Source organism: Magnolia sinica, chromosome 2 (genome assembly GCF_029962835.1).
Source record: "Magnolia sinica isolate HGM2019 chromosome 2, MsV1, whole genome shotgun sequence".
Taxonomy (NCBI): domain Eukaryota; kingdom Viridiplantae; phylum Streptophyta; class Magnoliopsida; order Magnoliales; family Magnoliaceae; genus Magnolia; species Magnolia sinica.
Genome location: NC_080574.1, coordinates 33,131,091 through 33,152,643, shown reverse-complemented (window position 1 = coordinate 33,152,643; position 21,553 = coordinate 33,131,091). Strand labels below are relative to the sequence as shown.

The window sequence follows — 21,553 nt, the reverse complement described above, 5'->3', positions numbered from 1 at the left end:
CAATAGTTACAATTAGGACAGAGATAGCTATGATGGATCCAGAAATCCCAAATGACTTTAAAATATTCCACACAATGCTCGAAAGTGCGCAAGTTAGACAATTTCTTATGAAACTGCGTCCGAAATTTGAGCATTGCAGGGCTACTCTCCTGAACCGTAGCCCAACTCCTTCAATGAATTCGGTTATTAATGATTTATTAGCCGAGGAACAATGACTGCAGGTCCTCTCTCAGGGGACATCTCAAGGACCATCTGACTTGGCACTTGTTGTATCAACCTCTGCACCAAACCGTGGTTCCACTCCTTTAACTTGTCGCGGCTATAACAAAGTGGGACATGTCGTCGCTCAGTGCAAATATTAGTGCGCTTATTGTCGAAGGACTGGTCATGGTATTCAGGACTGTCGTTCACGTGCCTACGAATCCTCATTCGGTCGTGGACGTGGTGGTCGAGGTCGTGGCCGTGGTCGTGCTCTTTCTGCTACTTCTGCGACTACTTCTTCTGAGCTTTCTGTTAGTGATACTGCATCCACTGGTTTTGTTGAAGGTCTTTCCTCACCTTTGACTCCTGCGATGCTCCAGCAAATCGTGCAGGCCCTTTCTGCAGACGGTATGTCAGGTATAATCGCATCTTCTCCATGGTTCTTCGATTTCAGTGCTTCAAATCATATGACTGGTGATGTATCACATCTTCGCAATATTCGTCCCTACACTGGCAATCAAGCTATTTCTACTGCAAATGACACTAAACTACCCATTCGGTCCGTTGGTTCCGTAACTTTTTCTCCTTCTGACCATTGCCAGTTTACCCTTCGTGATGTGTTTCATGTCCCTAAACTCTCCTCAAATTTAATTTTTGTTGGTCAACTTACATCCCATAACTGCGTAGTCATATTTCTTCTAAATTATTGTTTTGTGCAGGATCTGGCAACGAGGAAGGTACTTAGGAAGGGTAGGCGGCATAGATGTTTGTATGTGCTGGACTTTCACCCATCCGTTACTCCAGCTTGTTGTTTCTTCTGTCCCTCTTCCTCGGATATTTGTTCGGCAAATAGAATGTGGAAACTCTGGCACTTTCGCCTGGGTCATCCACATTCTGATCGTTTGATTCAGCTTTTTTCTTCTGGCATGTTAGGAAATATTTATCTTAATAAAAGTGATTTGGATTATTCTTGTTGTTCTTGTTGCCTTTTAAAAAGTAAGTGTATTCCTTTTCCTATAGGTACTACAAAATCATCATCTATGTTTGAACTGGTGCATACGGATGTCTGGGGCCCTTCCCCAATTATGTCTCTCTCTGAACTATGATATTATGTTATATTCATTGATGATTTCACCGGTTACACTTGGATTTACTTTCTGCTCTCTAAGTCACAGGTATTTGAAAAATTCAAAATATTTCATTCTATGGTGGACACTCAATTTTGAGTAAAAATTCAAACTCTCCGCTGACTCAGGGGGAGAGTATCTCTCCACAAATTTTCGTACATATCTTCAGGGTCATGGGATTACTCATTAGACCACCTGTTCTGATACTCCACAACAGAATGGGGTGGCTGAATGAAAAAATCGCCATATTGTTGAAACTACCAATACCTTAATGACAGCTATGATGCATTCAGTCTACTTGATTAATCGATTGCCAACCACAGTCCTGAATAGTAAATCTCCCTACTGTCCTGAATAGTAAATCTCCCTACTTTATTCTCACCGGTTCACTTCCTACATATTTCACATTTCGTGTTTTTGGTTGTGTATATTATGTTCATCTGGCATCATGTGAACGTAACAAACTTTCCCCAAAATCAGTCAAATGTATGTACTTGGGATTTGGAGAAACTCAGAAGGGCTTTCATTGCTATGATCCGATCTCTCATCGTGTACGAGTATCACGAAATGTTATTTTTCTTGAGCATATTGCCTTCCATTCATCTGTTCCTCCTTCGCCCACACCAGACTCTCCTAGTCTTACTATTTTTCCTGACATTCTGGTTGCCTCGAGTACACCTCCTTGTCCATTACAGGTTTATTCACGACGACCACGTACAGATTCATCACCTACTACTCTCCCTATTGTACCCGTAACCGATCCAAATCCTATCTTGGTACGTCATTCCACTAGTGTACATCGACAGCCTGATCGCTTGATATACTCTATGTCTGCCATGAATACTACCCTAGATACTGTATCTATTCCTACTTCATACCATCAGGCAGCCAGTCATGATTGTTGAAATAAGGCTATGGCAGAAGAACTTGCAGCATTGGATGATAACCATGCATGGGACATTGTTACTTGACCTACTGACCAACAATTAATTGGCAGTAAATAGATTTATTCTGTGAAGCTCAAGTTTGACGGATCATTGTATCGATACAAAGCTCGGCTTGTGGCTCAGGGATACAAACAGGAACCCGGAATTGATTATAATGAGACATTCGCTCCTATGGCCAAGATGAAAACTGTTCGCACTCTTATGGCAGTATCATCAGTTCGCTCTTGACCACTCACTCAGATGGACGTAAAAAATGCTTTTCTTCATGGAGACCTCCAAGAAACAGTATATTTGAAACCTCCTCCTGGATCTTTAATCCCTGCTAATAAAGTCTGTCGCCTGAAGAAAGCTCTATACGGTCTCAAACAGGCCCCTCGGGCATAATTCCAACGATTTCATGATGTTGTTACTGGAGCTGGCTTTACTCAAAGTGGTCATGATCCATCCTTATTCTTGCGCAACACTGAGCATGGAATCGTCATTGTTCTCGTCTATGTTGATGACCTACTTCTGACTGGTAGCGATGATACTGGCATCTCGATATTAAAGGAAGTTCTGAAGTCATCCTTCAAGATGAAGGACCCGGGTCATCCGACATACTTTCTTGGACTTGAATTTTCGCGTTCTATATGTGGAATCCTGATCAGCCAGCATAAATATACCAAGGATCTTCTCGCCTTGGCCTCCTTAACGGATCAAAAAACAATTCAGACTCCCTTGGAACTTAACGTTCAATATGGTCGTGACGATGGTGAACTCCTTGCAGATCTCACATTATACCGCCGTTTGGTTGAGAGTCTGGTTTACTTGACAATGACTCGCTCTGATATTGCCTACGCGGTCCAAGTTGTCGGTCAATTTGTTTCTGCTCTTCGAACTCTTCATATGACTGCTGTATTACGCATCTTACGGTACCTACGTGGAACTCTGGATCGATCTCTGTTCTTCTCCTCCACGGCCCCTCCGGACCTTCGTGCTTATTCAGATGCTGACTGAGCTGGTTGTACTCTCACACGCAGATCTACCACTGGCTACTGTGTTTTCTCGGCACTTCTCTTTGGAAGTGTAAGAAGCAGGCCACTGTTTCCAAATCAAGCACGAAAGCCGAGTATAGAGCAATGTCAGCAGCTTATAGTGAGATTATCTGGTTACGTGGACTTCTTTCTGACTTGGGTGTTCATCTACAAGATCCTACTCCACTCCATGTAGATAATCCGAGTGTCATTCATATTGCCTCTAATCCAGTTTTCCATGAACGGACAAAGAATATTGAAGTTGACTGTCACTTCATCAGCGAGAAGTTTCAGTCTCGGCTCATTTCGCTACCACATGTCGCATCCTATGATCAAATTGCTGACATTCTCACGAAGTCCCTCACTTCTGCACGACACTCTTTTCTAGTTAGCAAACTATTACTTGTCGATGACCAGCATTAGTTTGAGGGGGGATGTTAGACAGGCCACATGCCTTGTATAGCCGATTCTATAGATAGACGATGCATAAGTAGAAGATTTTGTGTTTATCATTCTACCTTATATAGTCGTTGTAAAGTTCTATATATTCAACCCTTCAGGGTTGTCTCAAATACATAGAAAAGCAAAGGAGAATCATTTTCCTCAAAGCCTTCATCGTTTTTGCTTTGTTTACATGAATCACCAACAACACTATGATTGCACGCCAGGTTATTATCACTTTATCCTCATAATGTAGGACAGCGTGGCCTACATTATGTGCCAAGTAGTCTGGAATGATTATGTGCCAAGTAGGTAAATTGGTCTGAAGCATGCATTTTCATGTGGAATAAATAACTCTTTAAATGTAACCATATCATGACCATAGTCTTATTTCTTTGTCAAGCATGTGATACTTGATGTGCTCGGTATTCATGTTAAGTAACTCCTAAAATCATATTTCTTGGTGAATTCACGGATCTCCACAATCTTGGAGTGCATCTTATATGGAATCTCAATGTTTGGTGTAATGCGCTGTGCCATGGTTGTGAGAGCAATTGACTTGCTGAAATGTTCTTGTCAAGTCTAGATTGGTTCGTGCTATAGTTTTCTGTTTTGTTTTTGTCAATGTTTTAAATATCGACGATATTGGACAATACATCCCACGATATATCTTGTATCCTACCTATGTGATAAGAAACACATAGGTAGTGCGATATATCCCACCTATTTGATTTGGTGAGTATTTTCGATTTTCGATCAATTCTTTTGCTGTAAATCATGTTAAAGCAATGTCAAATGTTTACAAATCTGTGATTTTTCATGTTTTGCATGAAAAATCATGGATATGGAGCTTTCGATTTCGAGATTTGGGGGAGATGGGCCGAGTTGCAGAAAGTTGAGAAAAATTGAAAATTTTCTTCAATTTTTGTGTTTCAAACATGTATGTAATCTGATCTAGTGATTCTTCTTTTGCTTTTGAATGTATTTCTTGTATTTCCATACATGTCTTCTTACATTTAAAGGTTATATGAATAGGCTTTGAATATACTTGCATCAGTTCAGTCAGATAGCGCATAGATTGGGACCCCATATAAAGGAAACCTATTACATGCACTTGTTTTTTGTAATTTTTTTTAATTATTATTTCTTAGTGTGTACTCATGTCTTTTTTAACTATCCCTAAAGTTTCATTGAAAAATTTGACCAATTTTTCAATGTTTTCTTATGTTTCCCAACAACAACGATATATTACGCGATATAACCAATATATGCCATGCGATAACAGATATGTATCCACATCCCAAGGGTGCGATACCTTATGCAATAACGATATTAGAAACATTGGTTTTTGTCTTCTTTGTATTCTTTGCAGTCTTGCTGCTTTTTTAATAAATTGCCATCCTTTTAAAAAAAAAAAACTCTCTTTTTTGTTTGGTTATTTCTATTCTTTCTTCACATAAGTGAATTCATCATTGCTTGTACTTAGAATCTTCTTAATGCCTTCTTTTTGTCATTTGTTCTAGAAAACTTGAAGTGCCAATGATCTGGAATATAGGATATGATATCATTCGGTATAAGAAACTCAGCAAAAGTGAACATGTGGTGGACGTGGGAGGTGCCGGAGTTGAAGAGTATATGGAGAACTCCAAAGTCAGCGAGAGTTTGTTATTGATGAAATTCTACTCATTATCATCTGGAGTAGTGAAACACTTGCTCACTGATAATGAAGGGAGAGAAATTGATATTCCATTTGAAGTAACTGACCAGGAAAAGGAGATAATGCGCTTTCCTGGTAGCACCTTTATTCTGGGAAGGTCAGGAACTGGGAAGACAACAGTACTGACAATGAAGCTGATTCAAAGGGAGCAACAATTTCGTCTTTCTTCAAAAGGATTATCTGATGTAAAGTTTGGCTTGTCTGAGGTTGTGTATGAGAAGAGTGAGCTAAGTAAAGATCCTGAGGTGGTAAAGGAAAATTTCTTACGCCAGATATTTATCACTGTCAGCCCAAAACTTTGTGCAGCTATAAGGAGCCACATATGTCGACTCCAAAGGTGTGTTGCATGCATACATTTTTATGTTCGTCTTGGGATTATCATGTTGTGGTTTTATTGTTTATTCATGCTACCCTCTGTTCAACATTAGTTTCCTATTTAAATACCTTAATAGATACAAGGGAGGGGATTGATTATTTTATTCATCATGGGGTGAACATCAAATGACAATCTAACCAAAGCAAACATCGCATCTATGCTAGCCTACCAAGAATTGCATGACCCTGTTGGAAGTTAGGAACGTATGATCTCTTCTGCTCAGCACCATAGTTCGCAAACCAGGTCAGGTAAATTGGGTTCAACTGAGTCGACCAGGCCATGTCCCTAATTAGGTTCAGATAACCAAGCCCATCCTGGTTTTGGCATGGACTTAGGACTCATCCACCAGGCCTGGTCACAACTCACAACAGTCCACCATGCCTAGGAACATTTTTTAATTTTAATTTTTTTATGGTTTTTTTACTACTATATGTTTTGTGATAAAAGAAATCGTAAAAATGTTTCCTTGACCCACCTGGTCAATCCATTGTGTCCTGGTTTGACCCCATTTACAGACTGAGAACGACAACCTAGGCCTGTTTTGCAAATTATGCTGTTGGGCAGGTTTTTAAAATAATATATTTAGTAATTGATAAATATTACAAAATGTTTTTCAAATTTTTGATTAATCAATTAATCACTTCATATTCCTTGTCAGATAAGTATTATAATTATGCGCACCTTATCATCTCATTAAAGATGGGTCTCTGCTAGCAAGTTGGCGAATGTTGTTGGTTGTCAAGTAATGCTACATGCATGTATATTATTTAGCCATATCATAGTAACTTCCCAGCAATGCATATCCCTTGAATTGTTAGACAAGCCACATGCCTTGTATAGCCGATTCTATAGATAGACGATGTATAAGTAGAAGATTTTGTATTTATCATTTTACCTTGTATAGTCGTTGTAAAACTCTATATATTCAACCCTTCAGGGTTGTCTCAAATACACAGAAAAGCAAAGGAGAATCATTTTCCTCAAAGCCTTCATCGTTTTCGCTTTGTATACATGGTATCAGAGCAATACCGATCATAATCCGGCATCTTCTTCATCACCGGCACCACCGTCTGTCAAATCCAGCCCTCCCCTGTCAAATCCGGCCCTCCCCAAGCTCATCCGATCTTCCCCAGGCCTGTCCGCACGCCCCTGCGCACGACCCATTCATGCACCTGCGCACGTCCCTGCATATGCACCTGCGCACGTCCCTGCACATGCACGTCCATGCGCACCTCTCTGCTGCATCCGATCCTTGCTACATCATCTCCTGCTACATCCGATCCCTACTGCAGCATCTCCTGCTACACCTACTACTGCACATGATCTGTTGCTGTCTACTGTTGTCTCCGATCCCTGTTGATCCTTTGCTGGTTGCTGTTCTGATCTGTGGCTGCAAGGTACTTTCTTCTTTAGCATCGTTCTTATCTAGTCCTATCTATGGATAAAGACTCCCGTACAGAGGCCCCACGATGTAGTTTCAATGGCACCAACTACAATCTATGGGCCATCCACTTTCAAAGTTTTCTCAAAGGTCGTGGTTTGTGAGGACTGATTGATGGATCTGTTATTGTCCCCACTTCCACCAATGCCGATAGAATGACTAATTGGGAAATGAAAAATGGACGGATTATTACCTGGATTCTCGATCGGTCGATCTATCATTAGTTATTGGCCTCACGTCACATCGCACTACTAAGGCTATGTGGGAGCATCTCCAGACAATATATCAACATAGTAATGCGGCTAGGTTATACCGCCTGGAACAAGATCTGGTTCACCTTACTCAGGGTGACAAAAGTATTCAAACTTTCTATCTACAATGGTTACAATTTGGACAGAGATGGCTATGATGGATCCATATTCCCAAATGACTTTAAAATATTCCACGCAATGTGCGAGAGTGCGCAAGTTAGATAGTTTCTTATGAAACTGCGTCTGGAATTTGAGCATTGCAGGGCTGCTCTCTTGAACCGTAGCCTAATTCCTTCAATGAATTTGATTAGTAATGATTTATTAGCCGAGGAACAACGACTACAAGTCCTCTCTCAGGGGACATCTCAGGGACCATCTGACCTGACACTTGTTGTATCTACCTCTACACCAAACCGTGGTTCCACTCCTTTAACTTGTCGCGGCTATAACAAAGTACGACATGTCGTCACTCAGTGCAAATATTGGTGCGCTTATTGTCAAAGGACTGGTCATGGTATTCAGGATTGTCGTTCACATGCCTACACATCCTCATTCGGTCGTGGACGTGGTGGTCGAGGTCGTGGCCGTGGTCGTGCTCTTTCTGCTACTTCTGCGACTACTTCTTCCGAGCTTTCTGTTAGTGATACTGCATCCACTGGTTTTGTTGAAGGTCTTTCCTCACCTTTGACTCCTGCGATGCTCCAACAAATCGTGCAGGCCCTTTCTGCAGACGGTATGTCAGGTATAATCGCATCTTCTCCATGGTTCTTTGATTCCGGTGCTTTAAATCATATGACTGGTGATGTATCACATCTTCGCAATATTCGTCCCTACACTGGCAATCAGGCTATTTCTACTACAAATGATACTAAACTACCCATTCAGTCCGTTGGTTCCTTAACTTTTTCTCCGTCTGACCATTGCCAGTTTACCCTTCGTGATATGTTTCATGTCCCTAAACTCTCCTCAAATTTAATTTTTGTTGGTCAACTTACATCCCATAACTGCGTAGTCATATTTCTTCCAAATTGTTGTTTTGTGCAGGATTTGGCAACGAGGAAGGTAGTTAGGAAGGGTAGGCGGCATGGATGTTTGTACGTGCTGAATTTTCACCCATCCGTTACTCCAGCTCGTTGTTTCTTCTCTCCCTCTTCCTCGGATATTTGTTCGGCAAATAGAATGTGGAAACTCTGGCACTTTCGCCTGGGTCATCCACATTCTGATCGTTTGATTCAGCTCTTTTCTTCTGGCATGTTAGGGAATATTTATCTTAATAAAAGTGATTTGGATTATTCTTGTTCTTCCTGTTGCCTTTCAAAAAGTAAGTGTATTCCCTTTCCTCTAAATACTACAAAATCATCATCTATGTTTGAACTGGTGCATACGGATGTCTGGGGCCCTTCCCCAATTATGTCTCTCTCTGGACTATGATATTATGTTATATTCATTGATGATTTTACTCGTTACACTTGGATTTACTTTCTACTCTCTAAGTCATAGGTATTTGAAAAATTCAAAATATTTCATTCTATGGTGGACACTCAATTTTGAGTAAAAATTCAAACTCTCCGCTGACTTAGGGGGAGAGTATCTCTCCACAAATTTTCGTACATATCTCCAGGGTCATGGGATTACTCATCAAACCACCTGTTCTGATACTCCACAACAGAATGGGTGGCTGAATGAAAAAATCGTCATATTGTCGAAACTGTCAATACCTTAATGACAGCTATGAGTTTTCCTCGTTACTTCTGGGTGGAAGCTATGATGCATTCAGTCTACTTGATTAATCGATTGCCAACCACAGTCCTGAATAGTAAATCTCCCTACTGTCCTGAATAGTAAATCTCCCTACTTTGTTCTCACCGGTTCACTTCCTACATATTTCACATTTCGTGTTTTTGGTTGTGTATATTATGTTCATCTAGCATCATGTGAACGTAACAAACTTTCCCCAAAATCAGTCAAATATATGTACTTGGGATTTGGAGAAACTCAGAAGGGCTTTCGTTGCTATGATCCGATCTCTCGTCGTGTACGAGTATCACGAAATGTTATTTTTCTTGAGCATATTGTCTTCTATTCATCTGTTCCTCCTTCGCCCACACCAGACTCTCCTGATCTAACTATTTTTCCTGACATTCCGGTTGCCTCGAGTACACCTCCTTGTCCATTACAGGTTTATTTACGACGACCACGTACAGATTCATCACCTACTAATCTCCCTACTATACCCGTAACCGATCCAGATCCTATCTTGGTACGTCATTCCACTAGTGTACATCAACAGCCTGATTGCTTGATATACTCTATGTCTGCTATGAATACTACCCTAGATACTGTATCTATTCCTACTTCATACCATCAGGCAGCCAGTCATGATTGTTGGAATAAGGCTATGGCAGAAGAACTTGCAGCATTGGATGATAACCATACATGGGACATTGTTACTTGACCTACTGACCAATAATTAATTGGCAGTAAATGGATTTATTCTGTGAAGCTCAAGTCTGACGGATCATTGTATCGATACAAAGCTCGGCTTGTGGCTCAGGGATACAAACAGGAACCCGGAATTGATTATGATAAGACATTCGCTCCTATGGCCAAGATGAAAACTGTTCGCACTCTTCTGGCAGTATCATCAGTTCGCTCTTGGCCACTCACTCAGATGGACGTAAAAAATGCTTTTCTTCATGGAGACCTCCAAGAAATAATATATTTGAAACCTCCTCCTGGATCTTTAATCCCTGCTAATAAAGTCTGTCGCCCGAAGAAAGCTCTATACGGTCTCAAACAGGCCCCTCGGGCATAGTTCCAACGATTTCATGATGTTGTTACTAGAGCTGGCTTTACTCAAAGTGGTCATGATCCATCCTTATTCTTGCGCAACACTGAGCATGGAATCGTCATTGTTCTCGTCTATGTTGATGACCTACTTCTGACTGGTAGCGATGATACTGGCATCTCGATATTAAAGGAAGTTCTGAAGTCATCCTTCAAGATGAAGGACCCGGGTCATCCGACATACTTTCTTGGACTTGAATTTTCGCGTTCTATACGTGGAATCCTGGTCAGCCAGCATAAATATACCAAGGATCTTCTCGCCTTGGCCTCCTTAACGGATAAGAAAACAGTTCAGACTCCTTTGGAACTTAACGTTCAATATGGCCGTGACGATGGTGAACTCCTTGCGGATCCCACATTATACCGTCGTTTGGTTGAGAGTCTGGTTTACGACTCGCCCTGATATTGCCTACGCGGTCTAAGTTGTCAGCCAATTTGTTTCTGCTCCTCGAACTCTTCATATGACTGCAGTATTGCGCATCTTACAGTACCTACGTGGAACTCTGGATCGATCTCTGTTCTTCTCCTCCACGGCCCCTCTGGACCTTCGTGCTTATTCAGATGCTGACTGAGCCTGTCGTACTCTCACACGCAGATCTACCACTGGCTACTGTGTTTTCTCGGCACTTCTCTTGGAAGTGTGAGAAGCATGTCACTGTTTCTAAATCAAGCACGGAAGCCGAGTATAGAGCAATGTCAGCAGCTTGTAGTGAGATTATCTGGTTACGTGGACTTCTTTCTGACTTGGGTATTCATCTACAAGATCCTACTCCACTCCATGTAGATAATCTGAGTGCCATTCAAATTGCCTCTAATCCGGTTTTCCATGAACGGACAAAGCATATTGAAGTTGACTGTCACTTCATCCGCGAGAAGTTTCAGTCTCGGCTCATTTCGCTACCACATGTCGCATCCCATGATCAGATTGCCGACATTCTCACGAAGTCCCTCACTTCTACACGACACTCTTTTCTAGTTAACAAACTATTACTCGTTGATGACCAGCATTAGTTTGAGGGGGGATGTTAGACAGGCCACATGCCTTGTATAGCCGATTCTATAGATAGACGATGTATAAGTAGAAGATTTTGTATTTATCATTCTACCTTATATAGTCGTTGTAAAGCTCTATATATTCAACCCTTCAGGGTTGTCTCAAATACATAGAAAAGCAAAGGAGAATCATTTTCCTCAAAGCCTTCATCGTTTTCGCTTTGTTTACATGAATCACCAATAACATTATGATTGCACGCCAGGTTATTATCACTTTATCCTCAATGTAGGACAGCGTGGCCTACATTATGTGCCAAGTAGTCTGGAATGATTATGTGCCAAGTAGGTAAATTGGTCTGAAGCATGCATTTTCATGTGGAATAAATAACTCTTTAAATGTAACCATATCATGACCATAGTCTTATTTCTTTGTCAAGCATGTGATACTTGATGTGCTCAGTATTCATGTTAAGTAACTCCTAAAATCATATTTCTTGGTGAATTCACGGATCTCCACAATCTTGGAGTGCATCTTATATGGAATCTCAATGTTTGGTGTAATGCGCTGTGCCATGGTTGTGAAAGCAATTGACTTGCTGAAATGTTCTTGCTTTCAATCCCACAAATTTTCAATCTTTAAAGGAGATGATTTCTTCTTTTATCAGGGGGACTTTCAAACTGGATAGTGTAATTCCCTGTTCATACAATTGTCGTGCTTAAGTTTCATATCTCCACTTCCTTTAAAATTGGTTTTCAGTTCAGTTTATTAAGACCCTAATTGGTTTTACTATCTTATGTTGTTCCTTTTCGGGAAGTGATACATATTTCATTTATTGCTTTCTGCATTTACCATTATTTATTGGAGTGACTTCTAAAATATTGTGATTTTGATTGGGTATTATCTGATTTTTCCTTTTTAAAGCCAAGTAGATCTGATTTATTGTTTTTGCCTCCAGCTTTACTTCTGGTGGTGACTCTTCTGGTAGTGCTAGTTCTACTGATATGCATGATATCAGCGACAGCTTAACTGATTTCATGGATATTCCCGATAGTTTTATTGATATACCACAAAGGCATTATCCTCTTGTTATTACCTTCCAAAAGTTCTTGATGATGCTTGATGGCACCTTGTCGAACTCGTACTTCAATAAATTTCACAGTGTAAGGGAGCTTTCTATGGATACAAGAGGAGTTTCAAAGTCTCCTGCCCTCCAAGCGTTTATCAGAAGCAAAGAGGTTACCTATGAACGCTTCATAGCGACTTACTGGCCTCATTTTAATGCACTGCTGACAAAGAAGCTCGATCCTTCAACAGTATTCACACAAATCATTTCACATATAAAGGGTGGATTAGAGGCAGGTGACGCCTTGGATGGTAAACTTAGGAGGGAGGGTTACCTTATGCTTTCTGAGGGCCGGGTGTCCACTTTAAGCAGTGAAGAAAGAGAGAGGATTTACAACATTTTCCTTGATTACGAGAAGAAAAAAGCACAGAAAGGAGAATTTGATTTGTCTGATTTGGTGACTGACCTTCACCAGCGACTTCGTTGTGAAGCCCATGTTGCCGAGACGGTAGAATTTGTTTATATCGATGAAGTCCAGGACCTAACAATGAGACAGATAGCACTTTTCAAATATGTATGCAAAAATGTTCAGGAAGGCTTTGTTTTTGCTGGCGACACAGCACAAACTATTGCCAGGGGAATTGATTTCAGGTTCCAAGACATAAGATCTCTCTTCTACAAAGAGTTCCTTTATGGAATGAGTAGTGGATCTAAGGAGAGAGGGAAGGAAAAGGATAATCTAGTCTCAGAGATTTTCCATTTAAATCAGAACTTCCGAACTCATGCAGGTGTACTGAAATTGGCACAGAGTGTCATCGACTTGCTCTATCGCTTCTTTCCATTGTCGATTGATCTTTTAAGTCCTGAGACTAGTCTCATATATGGAGAAGCACCGGTGCTACTTGACTCTGGGAATGATGAGAACGCCATTATAACAATTTTTGGGGGTGGTGGAAGTACTAGGGGTGTGGTGAATGTAGGGTTTGGAGCTGAACAAGTGATTTTAGTTCGTGATGATTGTGATAAGAAGCAAATATTTGACCATGTTGGAAAGCAAGCTCTTGTTCTAACAATTGTTGAGTGCAAAGGGCTCGAATTTCAGGTGGTATATAGCACTCTATCAATTTGACTGTTTACAGGAATTAATGATCCTCTACCTGAATATATGCATGGTGTCTCCACCCGTTAGTTCCTACTTCCTATAATTGGGTCTAATGGATCATTGATCGAGACCGGTGGTCTGATGGCCCCCACCTTAATTGGACAATGCCCTAAATGTCTACCATGTTGGATGTTCCTTCATATGCACCCTTTGGCTCTCCCTCTCTCTATGAATGTGGCTGTTGCTTCATTTTGTTCATTTACTGTCTATTTGCAGTCAAGTGAACAATTGAACAGTTAAATGGTTCCTTAGGTGGGCTTGTCATCATCCATCCATTGTTGCACCCATCTGATCAATGGTATTGATACCAAATTGTGATATTTTCTTATAGGAACTAGGTGCCGGAGATTGCCATTCGTATACATGGCCATGGTATTAAAAAATGGTTATGTTACGTAATGGTAACGGTGGTGCCTCTTACTTAATACGGGCTGCAATGGTAGATTTGAAACCAACACAATGGGCCAATACGAGGCCATAACAGACCAATACAGGTCCAAAACAGGCCTCTTACTGACAGTTGTAGGGCCGATACCTTTTTGCTAAAAAGAAAAAAGAAGAAGACCATTATAGGGCCGTAATGGCTGTTACAGGGGCTGCTCATATCGTAACATCCGTTACGTCACCGTTACTATTATTGAATACCTTGCACATGACTGAGGATCTTTTAATTCCTCCATTGCTTATGCATGCATTTGGTTGGGTTTCGTTCTTAGATTCCTGTCTTGTTGCTTGTGCAGGACGTACTGTTATATAACTTTTTTGGTGCTTCACCTTTGAAAAATCACTGGAGAGTAATCTATAATTATATGGAAGAGCAAGATCTTCTTGACTCCAAATCAAGGTCATTTCCATGTTTTGATAGTGCCAAGCACAGTATCCTTTGTTCAGAACTGAAACAACTATATGTCGCCATTACTCGTACAAGGCAACGGCTGTGGATTTGTGAGAGTATTGATGAATTCTCTAAGCCCATGTTTGACTACTGGAAGAAGTTATATCTTGTGCAAGTAAGACAACTGGATAGCTCGCTCGTGCAGGCTATGCGAGCAGCAAGCACTCCCGACGATTGGAGGTTGCGTGGTATCAAGGTATGTATTGTTGTGATTTCGGTTTCGGTAGCTAGGGCTGTCAATTTTCTTTTTTGGCCATATCTGATCCAGTTCCATTTATGGTTGTCACAAGTCAGTCTTGTTCTGATTTTTAAGATTGAAAAGGAAATGGGCTTGTATTGTGCCTGGACATCAACAGACCTATCTGCAGCCTCTTCTTGCATTTATGATTTGCATAATATTCCCAATTGTTGTGATATCTTATAAAACACATACCTCTGTTTCAATTATTCTACAGCTTTTTAATGAGCATAACTTCGAGATGGCGACAATGTGTTTCAAACTGGCTGGAGATGAATTCAGGGAGAAGTGGGCAAAAGCAGCTGGCCATTATGCTCATGCTGAACGTATTCTTTCTACAAATTTCGAAGAGGCTCGGACTGCACTGACACAAGCTGCTGAGATTTATGTATCCATTGGCAAGGCTGAAACAGCTGCAAAATGTTTTATAACATTCAAGGAGTATGAAAGAGCAGGTCTGATTCACTTTTACATACCCTTTTTGTTTGTAAAGATGCATTGACTATCTATACTGGTAGCAGTTTGTATGATTCTGGATTAGCTGATTTCCTGGTTTTTCTCTTTGTTATATCAAGTGCAATTGGGTTCCACACCCAGCCTATTTATAATCGGGCCTGGATTTCAGCTCCAGACCTGATTCATTAATGTTTGGGTCAGGACCAGGTTGAAATAAGATTTGTCAGTGAGGGTTTAGGTTGGCGCTAAGATGATCTAGTGCAGACACATTTAACTAGTGTCCCAGCTTTTTTTGGGTCTGGTTTGAGTCAGTTTTTCCTACCTCTGATTCCTCTTTGAGATGGACTTCCTATTTAGCATCCTGCCACATTATTTGTTAGGTTTTTTGGTTTTAGCTAACTTCCTTAACTAAAGGAAGCTACTTAAAATGAAATTTCTAGTTTTACAATATATTTATGAAAATGTAAGAGGTAATGAAAGACAATGAAGTCTAAATTATATTGGGAATCTAAAGGGATGGGTCTGAAGCGGGTCCTGGCTGGTTCTATTTTTGGGTGTTCCATACCCATCCTTTATATATCTAGCAACTAATGGTAGATGAAAAGAACAAAAGACATGATCCTTGAAAAAACAACACATTTTGTTCAATTGCAACACACTCTTCAAGACCGGCACAACAAAACCATGGTTTTAAGACCAGTCAACTTGGATTCAGTACAACACCTGATCCAGTTCGATGAGTTGCGACTCGACTTAAGACTGAACATGTCGATCCATGTCACCAAGTTTAAAAACCTTGGTGACTTGGTCTGCTCATGCTGAAATCTGTAGTTTACTGAAAAAAAATCCACATTCTATTTGTATGTATGGGTTTAGAGTCCTTTATACCGGATCTAAAACATTCAAGAAGTACAACCTCTTCATATTGTTCCTTACCATATAAATCAAATCTCCTCATGCAATATAGTGAAAACCCTAATTAAACCAAATAGGATTGGAATGTAATTGAAGTAGCAAATAAAAGGAATCCGAAACTTTCTAAAATCAACTTATACTCTAACAGTGGAGCTCCTATACAAAGATATATGGCTTTTAGATGGCATTTAGCTACTGTTGACTGTACCCCCTGTATTCCTATCCCTGCCCACCCACCACCACACAACCCCCCCCCCCCCGCACACGCCTATCATCAGATGACATGAAGGATCCACTCTTGCATTGCTTTAGTATAAATGTCTGATGTGTGGCCTGGGCGTGTCACTTTAAAGGCTTCAAGTCTTAACCCATTTAATTTTCGATGTGATGTTTTGGAACACGTCCAATCTAATGGGTTGAAACTATGATCTGTACCTTTTGTTTATCCTGTTCAGTTTACCTGTGACCCATTTGCACCTATAACATTGAATATTTAGCTCCTTGCAAACATCATATGATTGGTGATTTTCCTTCTCCATCTTCTTCTTCTTTTTTATCGCAGTTTTCTTTCTATATAATGGTGTTAATCTCATGCGACATATCTGAAACAGGAATGATTTATTGGGAGAAATGTGGTGTGTCAAAGCTTGAGGATGCAGGGGACTGTTTTGATATGGCCAAATGTTGGCTTCTAGCTGCTAAGGTATATGCTGAAGGAAAATGTTTCTCCAAGTGCTTGTCTGTTTGCACCAAAGGAAAACTTTTTGATTTGGGTTTGAAATTCATAGAACAATGGAAGGCAGACTCGTCCTCAGATGATTTCAAGGGTCAAGAAGTAGATAGGGTTAGAACTTCATTCTTGGAGATCTGTGCACTCCACTATCATGAACTTGGAGATTCTAAACGCATGATGAAGTTTGTTAAGGCTTTCCCTTCTATGGACTTGATCCGTACTTTCTTGAAGTCGAGGAATTTTCTTGATGAGCTGGTTGTGATTGAGATGGAATCAGGAAACTATATGGAGGCTGCCGACATTGCGAGAATGAAAGGCGATCTCCTACTTGAGGCTGACATCCTTGAGAAAGCTGGACATTTCGATAACGCGTCACGCTTGATTATCCTTCATGTTGTTATGAGCTCTCTTTGGGCAGGTGGAAGGAAGGGTTGGCCCTTTAAGCCATTCCCACAGAAAGAGGTTCTCTTAATGAAGGCGAAATCGCTAGCAGAGAAAGCATCAAATTTCTTCTATGAGTCCATATGTGCTGAGGTAGGTGTATTGTCAGACCAAGCCACCAGTTGGTTGAACTTGTTGGATTACTTAAATACTGCTCGGAAATTTCAAAATGTCAGACTGGAAATATTTGCTGCCCGTAAAATTCTTGACATCCATCTAGTGTCAGAACCCTCAAATTTTCGTTGGGAATCAGCAGCAGTTTTGGATTTGGGCAAGCACGCGAATGAAATGGCGGCCCAAAATTCCTTCTCTGTTGAAACATTGATATATTTTTGGAATTTGTGGAAGGAAATGATTCTGAATGTTTTATCTTATGTTCAACTACCCAGAATATCTGTTGCAAAAGACTGCTCGGCATATGAAGAATTTTGTTTGGAATATTTTGGAGTGCGGAAACAGGATAATCAAAATACCTTCACTGCGCTCAATTCAGAGGCATGTTGGATTAAAGCGAGTGATATGGGTTCTCTGCAACGGGATCGGAACATGGTTTCAATGAATGCGCATCAGTTTATGTCATGTTCACAGGACTTTTTTGCTTTGGAACTGCCCTCTGTTGGTATGGAAGTACTGGAGAGACTTGAGTTTCTGCATGGTTTTTCTAGCAAGAAAACTTTGCCGTTATTTTGCCAAGGACAAGTCATCCTTCATATGTTCAGCACTGCAAAATTTCTAAACGAATCCAAATTACTTGACTTGAAATACTATGTTGGGAAGCTAAAAAGATCGCTTGCACTGTCTAAGAGATTCTTTCTTGATATAATCTTTCCGCTTGATTGTGGAAAATCACTAACAGAGAGCATGGTTGCTATGCGTGAGAGTGGGATTGCTAGAGATATAATCGAAGAAATCATCATAGAGAATCTCAGTCTTGAGAATGGTAGGTTGACACACGGTCAGATTGGACGGGCTGTGATGCTGATATTTATCTCTGGAAGGTTAACTGAAGAATTGTACCAGAAGATCAAGATCTGTTTGGATCAGATGCCACCATGGAAAGCCTTCATTGAACTGCTGAAGACTTACATGGATATCGGCTTTGAACGAATTCCTCTACTCTGCAAATTCCAAGAAGCTTTGGCAAGCACATTCACAGCATCTTGGAGAGAATTTGATTACATATCCCCGCACTGTTTTATGTATCTATTTGAGTGTCTTATGTTTTTGGCATCATCCTGCCTGGGAGGCGGCAGCTTCTTCTATACTACCAAATCAACTTTCTTTGAAATGGCTACTTGCGAAGTCTGGAAGGGTTCTTTGGGTCCCAGTTTGGAAGCTCAAGATGCACAGTTTCAAAGTAAGGCAGCCGAATTGCTGGAATTCATGGCAAGTTCAGCTGAACAGCTTCTGAATGATAAACGGGGCCTGAGGGAATGGGTCAAGATGATGTCCGCTCCCTATTCATACTATCATTTTCTGATGTCTAGATTAGTTGTCATAATCAGTTTAGCTTATCTGAACTCTGAACGGGATCTTTCTAAAATTTCAATGCTGCTTCTTAGGAATGAAATTCTTTCAGATTTGCCTAAGCAGTTCTCTGATAAGCTTCGAAGAGGTGGGCGAATGAGAGATAGAGGTCAGTTTTTAAGAATTGTTGCGGAAGCGTTGGAAGCAACTGGCAATCGTTTAGTGGTTGTCAGCTCAGAAAACAATTGCTCAGAATTCTTGAATCTGAATGCTTTGATTGTCACCCCGGAGTCGATTCAAAGCAGAGAGCATATTATCCGTTTACTGTTTCTGAAGGACCCAAAAAGCATCCAGTTGAAAGATCGCAAGCATGTAGAGCAAGTTGGAAATTCAAGTAGAACCGATCATTCTTCCAGCGGCAACACTGGCAGAGATTATACTGAACTCCGTTCAAATATTCCTGTGAAGGAAAGCCGAGTTTTGGAGAGTATGAATGAAATAGATAACAGTGGTCTGCAAACAAAATACAGTCGTCTGTGGGAAACATTTGATATTATCCACCAAATGAAAAGTGGACGTTCTGAAAATGCAGGTAGCTTTGCATTGAATGCCCCTCAAATTAAGGTACTGGTGATGAAGTTTTTTATCCTCCCTCCCTTTGTAATCTTAAACTGTAATCAGAAATTATGCAAAGATAATGGTGTTATTTATGTTGTTAAGGTTGGGGTGGAGGTATCCCTCCAAGTTCTTGATGCTGCAACAACCCTATTGAGTCAAAAGGAACATCATCAACAAAATCTTGATGGCAAGTTGACCAAAGAAATGAAAAGCATGATCAGTGAATTGAAACAGCTCTCTAATGCTATGGATGCAAGGTCAGCAACCTTTTTTGATTTGTTGTTTCTATTGTTTTAGGGTGTAGTTGTAAAAATATCATGCAATTTCATTATTAATCAGTCTAATTTGGTGCATAAGTTCATGATATATCATGAAATTGAAATTTGGTGCAAATAAACAGACCCTTGGCCATATTTTACAATATTAGATGGTGGCAACTAAGTTAGAGATTTCTTCTTTTTTCTGTAGCTTATGGTAACACCAAAAATTATTTGAATCCAAATTGTTACATAAACAGTTTTCTGATTTTTCATGGAATTGATTATCTTCCCTTTTTTTCCTGTTTGGGTCCTGTTTGGGAGATTGGGAAATATTTGGGAGGAAATACTTTCTAAGAAAAGAACATGCTTCCCTGTTGGAAGTTCGCTTTTGTTGGAAAACATTTTCCTAGAACGTGTTTTCATAGAAATTGTTCTAATAAATTCTCTCGAAATGTTTTTTTTTTTTTTTTTGAAAAATAACTTCTAAAGAAATTGTCCCTTTCTATCCATTTATTTTCCAAGCTCCGAAACAGGTTGAATTGTTGCACTTTACTCTCTAAACTAATTTCTTGGTAGTTTTCCATTCTTTATTTCTTTCTCCACTAGTTTAGTAGGATTCTTGTTTATGTTAAATGTTGGGCATTTTCCCGAGTGTTTTGTGTGTGTGCGCGCGCGCGCGCGTGTGTTTAACATGGTCAGCATAGAGCAAGTGTTCAACTTACTGCATGTGCTGCATAAGTTGAAATCACCATGTCAGATATCCCAAAAGCCCATTGCTGTTAATTTTGTGAAAATAGCATCCACAATGTTGTAATTTAGTGGGTGTCTATTTCGGTCTCTTCTTTTGAATGATGAGTTTCATCCACAGGGAGGAGGAACTTGAGAACAAATTTCCGACGGTGTTGATGCTTTCTGAAAGGTTACGGGAGTGGAGGCCGAGGCTGCAGCCCATCTTGGACTCGTTATTTTTACCAAGTAATCAAAACACCGTGGAGGAGGACCCTGCTACATCTGCTTCGAGTGACCAGAGTCAGGGCAACAAGGGAAAGGAAATTTCTGCAGAGGTTACTGCACCAGCAACATCTGGTCCAAGCAACCAAAGCAAGGGCAACAGGGCTAATTAAAATAACTAGTCTAGGCAAAAGAGAAAAGGTAAGAACAATAAAAGATAAGTCTTCTTCTTTTTATAGTACAAGGATTTGTGTAAATGAAACAAGTAAAAAAAAAGAAAAGAAAGAAAAGAAATGGACCTCCATTTATATATGGAATTTCAAGTAATGAGATTGTGATGAGTTATAGGTGTCCCCTTGTGTAGAGATCCCCCAAAATCAGGTCTTATGCTAATCTTGATTTTGGCGGGTCCCACACCATTTATGTCATATTCAATAGTGGACGTTATAGTCCACCTGATTGCGCAATTATGCAACTGTATATGCCACTTGAACTAAACCATCCAAATTGTATACTCCCCTTTAGATGGGTTATAAAAATGATGTGACTGTCCATTCTTGGCCATTTGCAGACTTCTAATGGATGGTATAGATGAAAGCAGTCGGGTGTTCTGAAATTCAACACTAATGTTGATTAAGCTGATTTTAAGCTGATCAGCTTATATACAATGGGTTCTGCAATTGTGACGATTTAAATTGAATTGTTTGAATTTTCCATATGGTTTTGGAGCTCACTCGCTTTTATTCAAGCTGCCGTAAAGGTAAGCCCTGCATTGAAATCATTGGACAAAGGTTGGCAGTGGGACAAAACAAACAAACAATCTGGATTACTCAATCATGCCCCTACTTATCAGAATAAAATGTTGATTTTTAAGTGACCATCCAAAAATGCAATTTAAATTAGAATATAAGAAAGGAATTTTAATTGAGCCACGATCGATTGATTGATTACAATGAACGATTGATCCAAACATGGAATTTTAATTGCTCAATCCCTCAA

At 40.2% G+C, this 21,553-nt stretch overlaps 2 protein-coding genes across 3 annotated transcripts in view; both read left to right on the top strand.

The window, feature by feature from the left end:
• Positions 1–20,907, top strand: part of LOC131236920 (uncharacterized) — a 90,984-nt gene extending 70,077 nt beyond the window's left edge. Inside the window, exon 7 of the mRNA XM_058234455.1 lies at positions 20,800–20,907. The gene's annotated coding sequence lies outside the window, so the exon portion shown is untranslated. The remainder of the gene's footprint in view (positions 1–20,799) is intronic.
• The window catches only part of LOC131236919 (uncharacterized), a 45,587-nt gene extending 24,680 nt beyond the window's left edge, over positions 1–20,907 (top strand). Inside the window, exons 9-15 of one of the 2 annotated variants that reach the window (XM_058234453.1) lie at positions 5,253–5,783; positions 12,311–13,520; positions 14,321–14,671; positions 14,931–15,168; positions 16,696–19,349; positions 19,446–19,600; positions 20,472–20,907. In XM_058234453.1, the coding sequence (XP_058090436.1) occupies positions 5,253–5,783; positions 12,311–13,520; positions 14,321–14,671; positions 14,931–15,168; positions 16,696–19,349; positions 19,446–19,600; positions 20,472–20,727 (5,395 nt within the window). In that variant the 3' untranslated portion in view covers positions 20,728–20,907. Of the gene's footprint in view, positions 1–5,252; positions 5,784–12,310; positions 13,521–14,320; positions 14,672–14,930; positions 15,169–16,695; positions 19,350–19,445; positions 19,601–20,471 lie in introns of those variants that run through there. The other variant, XM_058234454.1, reaches the window with a different exon arrangement.
• Positions 20,908–21,553: the final 646 nt, after the last annotated feature.